This window comes from Argiope bruennichi, chromosome 6 (assembly GCF_947563725.1).
Source record: "Argiope bruennichi chromosome 6, qqArgBrue1.1, whole genome shotgun sequence".
NCBI lineage: Eukaryota > Metazoa > Arthropoda > Arachnida > Araneae > Araneidae > Argiope > Argiope bruennichi.
Window position 1 is genome coordinate 15,214,631 of NC_079156.1, and position 14,023 is coordinate 15,228,653.

Below are 14,023 nucleotides of genomic sequence, written 5' to 3' on the forward strand. Positions count from 1 at the left end.
ATTTTAAAGAAATGTTCTCATTTAGCAAAAATAATCAAATATTTATGCAGTGGGGGGGGGGCAGGAGAGAATAATGCTGTCTTGATTTCATTTAACATTGATCCATACATTAAGAATGTTTTTTTTTTTAATGCATGGTTGATTTTAATCACAAATCTTTGCAGACAAAAGCAAATGGATTTATATATACAGATTTGTAATGGAGAAAAAAAAATAGTAAGGATTTTGAAATCAGATTTGTGGATTCAACTTTTATGGACCATTACAGTCGAAGATATTTTGAGATTTTCATAATTCTACAGAGAAACTGGATTTGAGAAAATTTCCATCTCTATGATGGATAAAATTCATGAGTAAATCTGATGCATTCATTGAATGATGGAATATTAAAAGAATTTTCAACATTATTAGTAAATGTGGAGCAATAGCACACTGCATGCTGTCTATAATTCATTTAATTATGGGGAGATATACCACATGGGATATTGAACCTAAAATTTTTAGAGAATTGAAAACTCTTACCTAACCAACTGCCTAGAGCAATCGAAATATGAAATAATTTGGTATTATATGTTGAGAATGATGAAAAATACAAGTTTTCTCTATCAAGGTATAAATAATCTAAATTTGTTGTGGAGCGTATGAAAGATTCAAATTCACATATCAAACTGGGGTTTTTCTTATCATTGATCAAAATTATCCAATTTTCTATTCAAGAAACTTTTTTTTTTTTTTTCATTTTAAGAATATATGGAGAATAAAGAACAAAGAGCTTCTGACTCCACATAATTCCATTCACCACATAAAATAGCAAAGCTTTAATGTCAACCAAACTTAAACATTACACAAAAGGAAAAATAAGTTAACTGAAATTGCTTTGGAATTTAAAAGTAAATATACAACCTTTGCCTGATACATTAAAATAGCATACAGAGAAATAATAATAGAAATGAACACCACATGAAAAAGCTAATACATTAATATAATCACTAATGCATTGTCACAAATAAAACATTTTCTTTAGTTGTTTGAAAATTTTCAGTGTCATGAAAACTGGTATAAATAACATAACAATTGAAATAATAGTTTTGAGTTTGACTTTTCAAACATAGATTCATAGGACATCAGCAAAGTTATAGACAAATTCTTTGTGAACAGAATGTCAAAAAGTTTTATTAATGAAAAAAAAAAAATATTGTTGAAAAGCAGTTAAGAAGTTTGAAATGTGGATGAATATATCTTCATTTGTGAAGCTTCGGATAGTCCCTCTACTATTATATATATTTTCAGGGAATATGAAGTTAGTAACTAGACAAGACCATTCCTTTAGAAACAAAATGAAGCATTTTTTTTTTCCTAATAAATTGCAAGTGAATACAAAAAAGAAATACAGAATTTTATTTTACTAAAATTTAACTTTTTGACTCATGTAACTATGTATTTGAGAAGTTTGAGGCATTTAAGAATAAAATTAATAAAATGTTATCAAAATATTTAGATTTAAAGTTTTATCAGAAAATGCAGGAAATAATTAAAATTCTAACAATGCCATCCAATATTCAAACCAAAATTGAATTTTTTTTAAAATAAAAATATTGAGGTTGAGAACTTGTAAAATAGAAATATTTGTTGTAACATATTTTGTTTCATATGAATACATGAGATTCAAATCACAAAAGATCTTGAGCTATATGCAAAAAAAAAAAAAAAAAAAAAAAAAAATGCCTGCTCTAATATTGTTGAAAGTTTGTTCAAGTTATTATTTGAATTTCAAAATGATAAAAATAGTTTAAAAAAATACCTTGCAAATGAAGAACTAAAAGATTTAAATAATAATAATAATTTAAAAAAATAATGAAATTGAAGAAGCTGTTTCCATACTGAACAAACTAATTGAAAAGGCTGGGGACAAAAAGTTGAAAATAAAGAGGAAAATACAGATTTTCAATGCATAGCAGAATCAAATAGGAATTGACGTTTTAACAGAGCAACTTAGAATGTAAATTTAAAACATTTTAATGCACACTATTTGTAATCCTCTTGTTTAAAAGTAAATAAAGGTTTTTTTTTTTTTGTATTTATCACTTGCATTTCCCCCTTCTTTCTGGCAAGCATTAGTCAAAATCAATATTAGAGAATTTTCTATAAATTTTTTTTTTTTTACCTGTGAATGTATTTGTGAAGTGATTATCTAATAGCTATGCAGTGGTAAACAATAAAGATGCTTGTATTTTGACCTTGAAATCAACTTTCAACTGTAGGTTTTAATTTATTAATTGCAAAATGAGCATTATAGATGTGCATTATAATTTTCCACTTATGTATTTAGAAGAACAAATGAGAAAAAAATTTGGCTCATTTAAATGTTAATATTGTGAATATTTTATTTAAATTTATCATTTGCACTTTAATGTTGAACATATGTAATTTTATGGTTCTTAAATCTTCTGTAAGGGTTCTTGGATTTTTTTTTTTTTTTTTAATCTTTACCCCATGAGAGTAGAACCCTGTAGCAACCACAGATAATCCATAGAGTTAAACTATTCATATGAACAATGAATACATAAGTTTCAAATAAAAAAAGTACAATTCAAAGAGACAAGAAGGGAGGAAAAAACTGAAAGAAAATGCATCTAACATGACAAAGATCAGTGCCTCTGTAAATGGACTTGTATTACTTGCTGTCTAGCACCACTCTACCAGATAAAATCATCCAAAAATAATAATTATGCACTTCCTAAAGGAACTGTACATCATGTGCCAAATGTTAATTTTGCGAAAAATGATTATATCTGTTGTTTCAGTGGATTGAAGGTGATCCACCTCTTCTACCCGTGCAACCTCAAACTCCTGCCACATCTCTTCTGTGAAGAACACAAACATGTGGATCTCTGATGTGCCTTGTGAATGTTTTCCATCGTAAGACTAACAAGCACAAATGTTCATTTTTCATCTCTGATTAGCCATTATTTGTAAAATCTCACTCATCAGAAACTATCCAAATGAACTTACCATGCTTGATTTTACCAAGCAGCATTTCTCTACCATTTCTGTATCCCTCCTTGGCAAGAATGGATCCTTCATTTTGCTTCCCTGTATAGTTGCATCTAATAGCATGAAAATAAGGACTTTTATCATTTTTTAAACATTTTTATTTTCATATGATATCAAAGCTTATTGTTTATTTAAAACAATATATTCTAATTTTTATTGAAATGTAAACATAGCAGATTATATTTTTTCAGTGATTTTTGTTACTATTGTAGCATAAAATATATGTATTTTCCACTTACCTGTAATATTTAAATATCTCTGTACTATAGGCGCCATTAGCGTTTCACATTTGCTTATACCTAAATTATTTTAAAGATTGTGTGTGTTGTGTATTTTAAAATATCTGTGTATTTTTAATAATAATTCCCTTTTAAGTAGTTTTGGTATAAAATTAAAAGTTCTTAAAATCTAAAAAGAAATTTTTTTTGTTAATATTATGGGTTGTGAAGACAGAAATATTCATTCAATAAATTTCTTTGACAGTTGAATTCAAAATTGCAATACTATTTTGGTTATAATGTTTTCACTGTAATATTTAATGAATTCTATATTAGTATTTAATGCTTGGATTTAAACTTGCTAAAAATCTATAAGAGTAATCTTTAACTATTAAAAATAAAGTGTCAAGCTATTAAATTTAAAAGAAATCTATATGTTGTCATACACTATAGTGTTGTTAGCATGATAGCATAATCATGATATTTTTATGTTTTCATTTATATCTGCAGCAGAGGTTCGAATACAACAATTTCTTTTCCGTAACAATTTGTAATATGTTAAGCATAAAGTATGTTGTGTGTACAAATGTTTAAAAATAATTGAACAGAAATTATAATTATTGTATATACTTTTTAATTATTGGATATTCAGTCCATTTTAGTATTTATTAATTAAAAATTATCATTAAAATTAAAAATAATTTATATTTATACATGTTTTTTTCCTTTCTATGTGAATTATAGTTTTCTTTTGGTGCCTGAAATTTTAGTATATATTTTATTTCTATTCATTTCTTAAAATTTTAAGTCTGAACCTTAATATCAGATACATTGCATTGTCAAAACTAAGAGATAACTGAATATGATAAACAATATTATCATATTCAGTTAAAATATTATCGCAGTCATACCACTGGTGCCTGAAACCTTCAATAAATGTTTTGGAATGAAAATATAAAGTTTGAAATATATGTATCCATTAATAAAACAATAGTAACAATAGAAAATACATTTAATGAAACACTTGTAAGAAATTTGATGATATTGGGAAGCATTTATTACTTTTAGGTAGTGGGAAGTCATGCAATAAAACTATGTTAATACTTCTACTAGTTAAGTCATCTTAAACAAAACATTGTCAGATTTTTTTTTACAAACTTTGCTGCAGAAATAGATTTTTATTAAATCAAAACTTTTTTTTTTACTGTTAAGTGCCTATGAGGTCAAGAAATGCTTTTTAGATATTAGTACTTTTTCTCTTTAAGGTAATTTGTGAGCAATCATTTAAAAAGAAAAAAATTGATTGCATTATTAATTCTAAAATTTTAATATGTATAGTATTTTAAAAAGCTCCTCCCGCAGAATCCTTTGTATTTTGCATATATAAAACAATTGACAAAAATTAGTGCAATGTTTAAAAAAAAAAGTTGAAAATACTCTTTAAAAAATTTAATTTTGTGGAGGTTTGTGATTTTAATCTATACAGTTAGTGAGACTTGAATATTTTCACTGATTTGAAATTTGCCACCTTATAAAAATGCCATTTAGTAGAATTTAAATTTCTAATGAAATTAGACTGTTTATTTCGGTTCTAATTTTACATTAAATTCATTATTATGATAATAAATATATATCAATATTGGGTTGAAGCATATCAACATAGCACAAAGCACTGTTTTGTTTAATAAGATATATAATATTTAATTTTCCTTTCATGAAAATAAATTTCCAAAGAAGAGATAAATATTTCCATTTGATCACCTATGAGGTTGTGCCACATCACATGTAAATAATAAATGAGCACATTTCTTTTTGGTAGATCTTTGTGCTAATTAATGAATGTGCATTTTTATTGTAACTGTGTATGTTACAAAATCATTTGAATTTTCTTTGCTTGATCTTGTTGAATGTTTTTGTTAGCATCATCAAGTTTAGTGTTTTTATCATAGTCGATCCTTTATGGCATATATTTTAAGTTATTTTGAAAGTTCAGTTTATTGTTATTGTTCTAAAGTTTTGTAATGTTTCTTGCATTGAATTTTAGAATTTTGTTGCATTATTTTGAATTTCTTTGATGGTTTGAGATTTTTTATTTGTATTAAAATGCATAAATGTTATGTATATATGACTGTAGCTTCGAACGGTATTGTATAAAAAGTAGAAATAGGGCTCGAAGCAATATCTGGATATCATTGTGTATATAAAAACAAATATATTTATGTATTAAAATTGCAGAAACATGAATTACTTTCTTCCTGAAATTTCATATTTGTGTCATAATAATCATTGTTTAGCCGCACCTTCAATCTAATATACATAAGCATTGAAAACATATTGACTCATATGATTTTGTTACTGTTGTTTTCATATCATCATAATTGTGCTGTAAGATTTTATTAGTTTGTGGTGTATCAAAATTTTTTATTTCTTTCTTCTTTTTTTTTAATGCATTTTTTCCTTCATTTTTATTGTTTATCTTCTTAAAATTATGAGAATTTACCAAATTTCTTTTTAAACTAATTTTAGGAGCTATTAAATTAAATTTGGATTTGTGAATTTCTTCTTAATTCTCAATTCATAAAAATTCAGATCTCACCTTTTAACAAAGATTTTTACTAATTGCAAATTTTATTAATCTCATTAACTGAAAGAAAGATTTATAAAACCATATTAAGAAATTGCAGATTTTGTTTTATTATTCAAATGCATAATTTCAAATTGAAGCCTTTCATTTTTATTTGGCATGATTATGAAAAATTATTTAATAAACAAATGTAAATAAATATATATTAAACATTTGAATGTGAAGAGTGTCAACTGTTCTCCTTAGCTGTTTGTAATTACATTAATATTCAAACAATCAGTATTTAATCTTGAAATTTGACTGCTTGTCTAAATATTGAATAGAATAATTCGGCAAATTATTTTAACTAAGGACCAACCAATCTTATGTAAATAATTTATTTTTTATCAATTCTGGCTTTACAATCATGTTTGGGCACAATGAAATTTTGTCAGACATGGCAGTTTTCGAATCAGCCTATTTCCTTCTAAATAGGTATAGTAGATATCTGATAAACAAACATTTTATTTTTTATTCTAATGTTATTTTCTAAAGATGAGTGAAGTTGACGTTAATGTATTTCAAGATAATAAACACATATTCAATGTAAAAGACGTAAGATGCGTGCATCATTATTATTTAATAATTTAGAATTTTAGGAAGAATATATACTTTTTCAAAAACAGACTCCCTAGTATATGCGTATTGATTTTTAATTTTAAAGTGTGTAATTTTACTGTCGATTTATTTACTCATGTTTCATGCATAGTTTTTAAACATTTTTTACCTTCATAGTATTTTATTGGCTTATTACATAAAGAATTGCGCTTGTATATATTAAGATTTTAATTCTCTCTTAAATCTGTAGACCGATTGTGTAGTAATTTTGATGGGACCATTTAAATGAAAGTTACAGAAGTAGCCAATGCACATTCTTCTCTCCCCCCCCCCTTATCCTTAAATCTCAAGTTTTGTTCAGAAATTATTAACTATTAATTAGATTTAATATTTAAATTGAAGTTTTAAAAAAACTATTTATCTCATGTTATTTAATGAATATTTGATAACAAAGAAAATTTTATTCTTTCAGCGTGGAATTTCTTTAGCAAGCATTTTATCAAGATTAAACATTGCTCAGATTACTAAATATGAATGATTGAATTTTATATGATTAATAATTAATTAAATAAAAATTGTTTTAATTGAGATATTTTTCTGAACAAGTAAATGCGTGGTTCTATAGTCCATCTTGTCCAGTCATTGAGTTTGTGGTAGAATGCCAATTTTGAGAAGAAAATTTTCCAAGAATTCCAAATTTTCATGCCATCTGGAGGTGTGGAAGCTTGGGAAATTGGAATGTCAGATATCCTTGTTATTTGAATGTAATCCTGAATTGTTTGTCATGAAATAGCTCTTGTGTAACTTCAAAATGGGAACTTAATCTTGCTCATTTCTATCCACATTTAGCCTTTGAGGAATATAATTAATGAATAATTTCAATTATATCTAGAAGTTATATCTCATTTTTAAGTGTAATTTGTATAATCCCATTAACTATTAATTAAGTAAACTTTTTTTAAAACAAAAAGCTTATAAATATACTTTTATGTTTCACAAGATCTAAAGTAAACAGATTTCTTAAATTAGAGCACTTAGTAAAATTGAATATTGTTTTGAATTTCTTATTCAGAAGTATTATTTGGTGTGCTGACATAAGTGCTAGCTGTTCAGAAGTGCAACATGAAGTAATTAAAAATTAAACCAACTTTCTGATTTTAGTTCATTCATCAACAAACTATATTTCATTGTAATTCTTCCTTGTTGTAAGTAAACTCTTTTTTTACTTTTATTTGCAAATGTTATATTTTTCCGCTTAAAATTTAACTATCAATAGTTGTCAGTGTTTTAGTTCTTTTACTTAGATTCCAAATCTTAGTGATTTTATTATGTTTCATTTTTAGAAACAGATTCGTAATGGGTTGGTTTAGTTTAGTTAGTTGTATTAACGTTCCATTTTAAAGCAACACTAGGGCTATTTTGGGGCGGACCTCGTAAGTTTGAACCGCGCTCAGATGACGAGAGCGACACTGAGCTGGCTACCCCCTTTCCACGCCACACCAGCGGGGGATGTTTGGGCCAGACTGATTTAACGTGCACCAGACCCGCTTACATGGCGGTTCTTTGGTGGAATCGGATCTCGAACCTGAAACCCTCCAGTTCCGAAACCGAGATCTTACCACCAGGCTAGTACTGGGTAAATTATTGACTACAAATTGTTCCGAAAAATGTATACACACCTTGAAGAACTACTATAAGAAGAATCGATTTGCAGATGTAAAAGTTTATGACTGACATAAATATTATGTTTTACTAATTGTTTGAAATAATCAAAATGTTAGTAATTTTATCCTGGCACTCTTAATAATGCTGATAAAAAAACTTTCAAATGCTGTATCATAATTTCAGCTCATGCTCTTCCAGTGGTTGTATTTAGCGCATTTATAGTATTAGTTATAGTTATTTCTTGACTGTAAACATTGTTTTAAACACCCGCTCAAAAAGAATCTGTGGCTGTCTTTAATTCATAGCTTGTAGTTATTCTTTACTGTAAACAATGTGTTTTGACTGTCCGTGTAAAAAGGAATCCATTGGGAGTTAGATTTGATGAGTGGTAGGGAAGAATAATGGTGTTTCTTCCTATTCTTCACCAAGCTGTTTTCATGAAAATAATTTGTTTAATCCGTAGCTCAAATTAATTACATGGTTTCTGATATTAATTTTGAATTATAAAACTTAAGGTATGTTTTATTAACTTTCTCTTTAATGATTACTTAAGGTGTGTATAAATTTTTTTGGAATAATATGTCGATAAACAGTTTTTTTTAAACTTGTATTCGTAATAAATAAATGTTTTTGCATTTTGTCAAGTAATAATATATTTTCAGAATTGATCTTTTAATACTGTTATTTTATAATAAAAGAACAGAAATGGATGTCGTTTAGCATGTTAATTGTATTTTAGTAATAATCTTCCAGGAGAATATGTACTCACATATATAGTGTTCCATGTTTTTAGTACAAAATTGTGCATTACTCATCATGCGTGACATACCTGTTTCTTCATTTAGTGCTGGTCGATTAAATTGTAAATAAAATTGCATATTTGTATTATGTGTGTAAAATATTCAGCTTTAATGAGATTTATAAATATTTTGTGTAATATCAGCTGCTTAACATAGTAAATATCTTCCAAGTTTAATATATGGCAGTACTGTTTAAATAAATTTATGCTTATCAATGTCTTGTCTCATGTTTTTGTCTATTTGTAATGAACATTATCCCTTACAAAAATGTGTGTGTTCTGATGCGAGGTTATGGGGTTTTTTCATTTTATTTGCCTTTTTTATATATATAGTTTTGCAAATTGAGGTATGTTGACTTTTTATTCTTATTTTACATGTTTCTTTGTGTGAATGTCTATTATTTTAATACGATGCGAAGTAAAAAAAAAAAAAAAAATCAGGGACGTCAAAACGGCAATTTATAGCCAAGCATGGAATACCTGAAACTATCTTATGAAATTGTGGCGAACATAAATCATTCCCTTTCTGCGCATGTGCTGCTTACTGGCCGAATGTAACCCAGCATATTAACAATGTACTTAACAAAGCACAATTAATTAATGTACGTGCTACATTTTAGCTCGTTAATGGGAAAAAAATATTTCATAGATTTTGATTTAAGATAAGTTAATAGATAAATAAAAATAATAATAGATAAAATAGTTAAATAATTAAAAATAGTTAATAGATAAAAAAATTATTTTGTTTATGTATCAGTTTATATAATACAGTTTTAATTTTTTTTTAACAAAAGCAATATTAATTTATAAATCAATATATACTCGAAAACATACGAAGGGTCAATTTGTATTCTGGCATTTATTTCTTGTTTCGATTTTTGTAGTTAGATTTCCTGTTTTAATTGATTTTGTTATGGATATATATATATATAGTTTGTAAGTGGTTAAGAGAAAAACCTCTGAATACTTTTATGTGCATATATAGTTATAAACTGTTAAAATGAAATTAATTGATGTCTTTCATAATTCAGATTTACTGATATTTGAAAGTTACAAAATAATTAACTACTTTTTTTTTTTTTTTTTTCGTTCTTCCGCGTTTTCCCAAACAATTTTTTGAAACTGTAATGTTAAAAACCCACATATGCTTACTAATAAATATTTAACCCCTTTGTTTCTAATTAACATTTTATTATAATAAACTATGGTCTTTCGATATAAAATGATTGCTTTTTAAAAATATATATAATTTAATATTTTTTGCTTTCATTCTTATTAACGTTTATTCATTTGAGTTTTCACATGATCGAATTATTTTAACATTGTAAATAAATAATAATCGCACCTTCTAGGTTTGTACTTTTGTAGACTGACTGATTGTAATAATTCATGAGTTAACACATTGCATACGGCGCTCAAGGCGCTCTCGAGGTTTTTGAACTCTCTAGAAGCATGCTTAAGCAAGCAATAGGATGAATATATGCACATTTTTAATTTGCATTTAGAATTATGTTACATAAAGTATTCTTAAATATTAATATATATTTTATACATCTATTTATTATATATATATATATATTTTACATTTTAACTATTATTTATTTTACAGACTTTAATAATGCTTTAGAGTATGATATTTGGTAAAGCATATTCCCTTGTGCAATGGTGTTCGGCATGATTTGCAGAATTATCTCGTTTTAAAACACCAAAGGCCGCTGATGAGTTTTCTCGTATTTTGCGTTCCATCTGTTACGGGGTGTTCACGAGTTTTCTCGTGTTGCGCATCCCGTTTGCAATTGCTTCATAAATAACAAAATTTTGGTGATTTTAGAAACTCAAGTTTGCCCAAAAACGTGCTATCCCAGGCGTATGTCTTACAGATTTCTTTACTATCCTCAATGTGTTAAATATTTGCATCTGTTTGGTTATGCATCGATTTAGCCGAAGAAACATGAAAACGAGATATCTCGTTACCCGGTCTCAACGAGATATCTCGTCTCCCCATCTGCTAAAAACGACAAATCTCGTGACCCGTATGCAATGTGCTAATAAGAATGTTTTTGTCTAAATTAAATTTTATGGATGCCTGTCACAAAAGAATATCCTGAATATTAAATGCTGCATATTTAAAAAAAAATATTTGCTGCAAATGTATATTTTGATTTAGTAAAAATATATATTAATAAGTATTTCGTATATGAACTGCAGACATATCTACACCGAATTTTGCTCTATTGTAGAATCTGATAGTTTCAAGTATGCGCTTATCACTCTTTTATTTGTTTATGATTTTATGCTATGAGCTTCGTACAAGCATCTTTTTTCTTGGTTTACTTTTGTAAACAGTAAGCTTAGAGTTGTCGAATTTGATGATATCATTTTGATGATAAAGCGTTACACATGCTTGGGAATTTCCTTTTATTTGCTCGGATAATATCAATAACAATGTTATTATTATTATTATTTTGCAACAATTTTTAATTGTCTGTGGCGACTCTTTTCCGACAAAATTTCCTTCGTTTCTGTTTCTTTGGTACTTATAAAAATTTTTATTCAATCTTGTAGAGTCTCTTTATAGCTTCATTATGAGTTATATGAAAATAATAGACGGATTTCAGGAACAGTTATTTAATTATACTATAAGTTTCACAAGACAAAACAAACACGAATACGAAAAATACGTGACACTCACTAGAATACAATCTAATAATGACCCCAAAAAGGATCATGGGAAATATACCTTGATGTTAATAAGGTATCGCCATCTGTTGTATCAAAAGAGAAGGTAGTAGGGATTGTAACCTCTACAACCTTATACAAAGAACAAGAATGCGTAATCCATTCTTATAAATACTTCTACGGGTTAAAATACTGTCTGTCCACGACAAGAATACTGCTAGACATTCGTCTATGTTTACGGCGGGCGCTATAGAAACAGGTTGCGGTAGGGATGATCCATTTTCAATGGGTGGAATCGGAAAGAAGTCTGGGGGGGTATTCTTTTTCTTGGCGTCAATGTGAAGCGATAACAGAAAATCTATTGCTCATTCGTCTTCTCGCTTTAATCGCAGTTGCACGTATCTTTATATTCGCTTAACTTATTTCTTTTATATTTTATTAATCTTTTCTTTGGTTAATATTAACTGCATTTTATTATTTAATATTTTTTTTTGTCTCGTAAATTTTGACATCCTTTAAAATGCCTTTTCGATTTAAGAAAGGAGAGACTTTAAAATCACAAGCACGTAAAATTGTGCATAATGTTGCAGAGTTCTGCTCCGAAGAAGCTGCAGCAAAATCTTTGAAGGTTCCTCTTCCACAAGCCATGAAAAGAGCTGCTCAGGCGACTGGAGTGTCGGAAGGCACTATTAGGAAAATTAAAAATGAAGTTTCGACACTGGACAAAACGGAAGTTTTGAGTACTCCTGGAAAGCACCGTAAAAGGCCTATTGACCGAAATTGTGAAATTGACGACTTCGACAAATGTGTTATTCGTCAAACAGTTCAAGATTTTTACGTCCAGCAAAAGAAAGTGCCTTCTTTAAGAAAATTACTTCCCGTATTGAGAGAGAAGTTGAATTTTCATTGGAATAAGGAATCATTGAGGAAAGTTTTGCATTCAATGAATTTTTGCTGGAAGAAATGCGCGAATAAAAGAAAATTTCTCATCGAAAGACCTGATATTGTGTTTTGGAGAAACAACTACTTGCGAAAAATGAGGCAGTACAGAAAAAGTAAATGCCAGATAGTTTTCATTGATGAAACGTGGGTCGACAGTAATCTAACATTTAGAAAATGCTGGCAAAGTGATACAATTTCAGGAGCCGAAATAAATGTAAATTCCAAAAATCGATTGATCATTGTGCATGCTGGCTCGTCCACGGGATTTATTCCTGGCGCTCAATTAATTTACAAAGCGTCAACTAAAACTGGTGATTATCATGGCCAAATGAATTATGAAAATTTTGAGAAATGGATGTTGGAAAAACTCATTCCAAATTTGCGCCCAAAAAGTGTCGTGTGCATGGACAGTGCTCCATATCACACAAAAGTTGCAAATCCGACACCTACCAAATACAGTACGAAGAAAGAAATGACCGATTGGCTGATTAATAACGGAATAGAATGCGATATGAAAATGAGGAAAGCGGAACTGTATTCGCTAATTGATAGGAATCGCCCTAAAGAAATCATATATAAAATTGACAGCACAATAAAAGAAAATGGGCATTATGTCTTGCGACTTCCCCCCTACCATTGCGATTTAAATGCGATTGAATACGTTTGGTCTTCAGTCAAAAGACTCATCAAAGAGAGAAATATAACAGGAGACTTAAGTTTAGAAAACTTACAGAATCTGTTGTGCGATGCTTTGGGCGGAGTGTCTTCCAAGGAATGGGAGGCTCATTGCCGTCATGTGGAAAAACTTGAAAATTCTTATTGGGAAAAAGATGGAATTTTAGAGGAAGTAGTAGACGAACTGGTAGTTCAAATTGGAAGTACTGAATCGGATTCCGATTCAGAAGAAACGGAATCATGTGACAGTGATTCAGAATTTTTTTAAGAAACTACACAACTGTCACTCGATCTCTGCTAGTTTTGTCATTTTAAAATAATATAGTTTTGCATTCTTTTAATCATAATTAATATATTTTATAAATAAAAAGTGAGTTTTAAAATTGCTTTTTTTATTTCTTTTCGATTATTCAATTATAGATTATAGCAGAATGGAATTGTATTTAGTCTAATACATTTTGTTTCTGATACATTGTTATTATTTTCTATTTTTTTCATTAATGTGTTCTTGATTTCTACCATTCATGTTTGTGTTAATAATCAAAAGTTTCAGTTTAACATAGTTTTGATTGTCCTTATTTTTTAAGGTCTGTTTTATTTATTTATTTTGCAGATTTTACTAAATTTAAAGCATGAAATTTAGTTAGTTAATTGCTGATTAATTAATTTTTATAATTGTTATGATAATACTTTAAATTGTAGAAAGTGAAACGAAGAAAGAAACAATAGATTCTAATATTTATCAGGAAATAATAGAATATTTTAGCATGAAGTTACTATGGGCTAAATTAAGATAAAACCTTGGAAATT

The 14,023-nt window shown here is 27.9% G+C and overlaps 2 protein-coding genes across 2 annotated transcripts in view; both read left to right on the forward strand.

Annotated features, from left to right (window-relative positions):
* The window catches only part of LOC129971491 (MAU2 chromatid cohesion factor homolog), a 38,007-nt gene extending 28,892 nt beyond the window's left edge, over positions 1-9,115 (forward strand). Inside the window, exon 18 of the mRNA XM_056085311.1 lies at positions 2,805-9,115. Coding sequence (XP_055941286.1) covers positions 2,805-2,870 — 66 coding nt within the window. The 3' untranslated portion in view covers positions 2,871-9,115. The remainder of the gene's footprint in view (positions 1-2,804) is intronic.
* A 3,127-nt stretch (positions 9,116-12,242) lies between these two features.
* Positions 12,243-13,481, forward strand: LOC129971281 (uncharacterized). Its single transcript, XM_056084902.1, has one exon. It carries the CDS (start codon positions 12,243-12,245, stop codon positions 13,479-13,481), a length of 1,239 nt encoding a protein of 412 aa, XP_055940877.1.
* Positions 13,482-14,023: the final 542 nt, after the last annotated feature.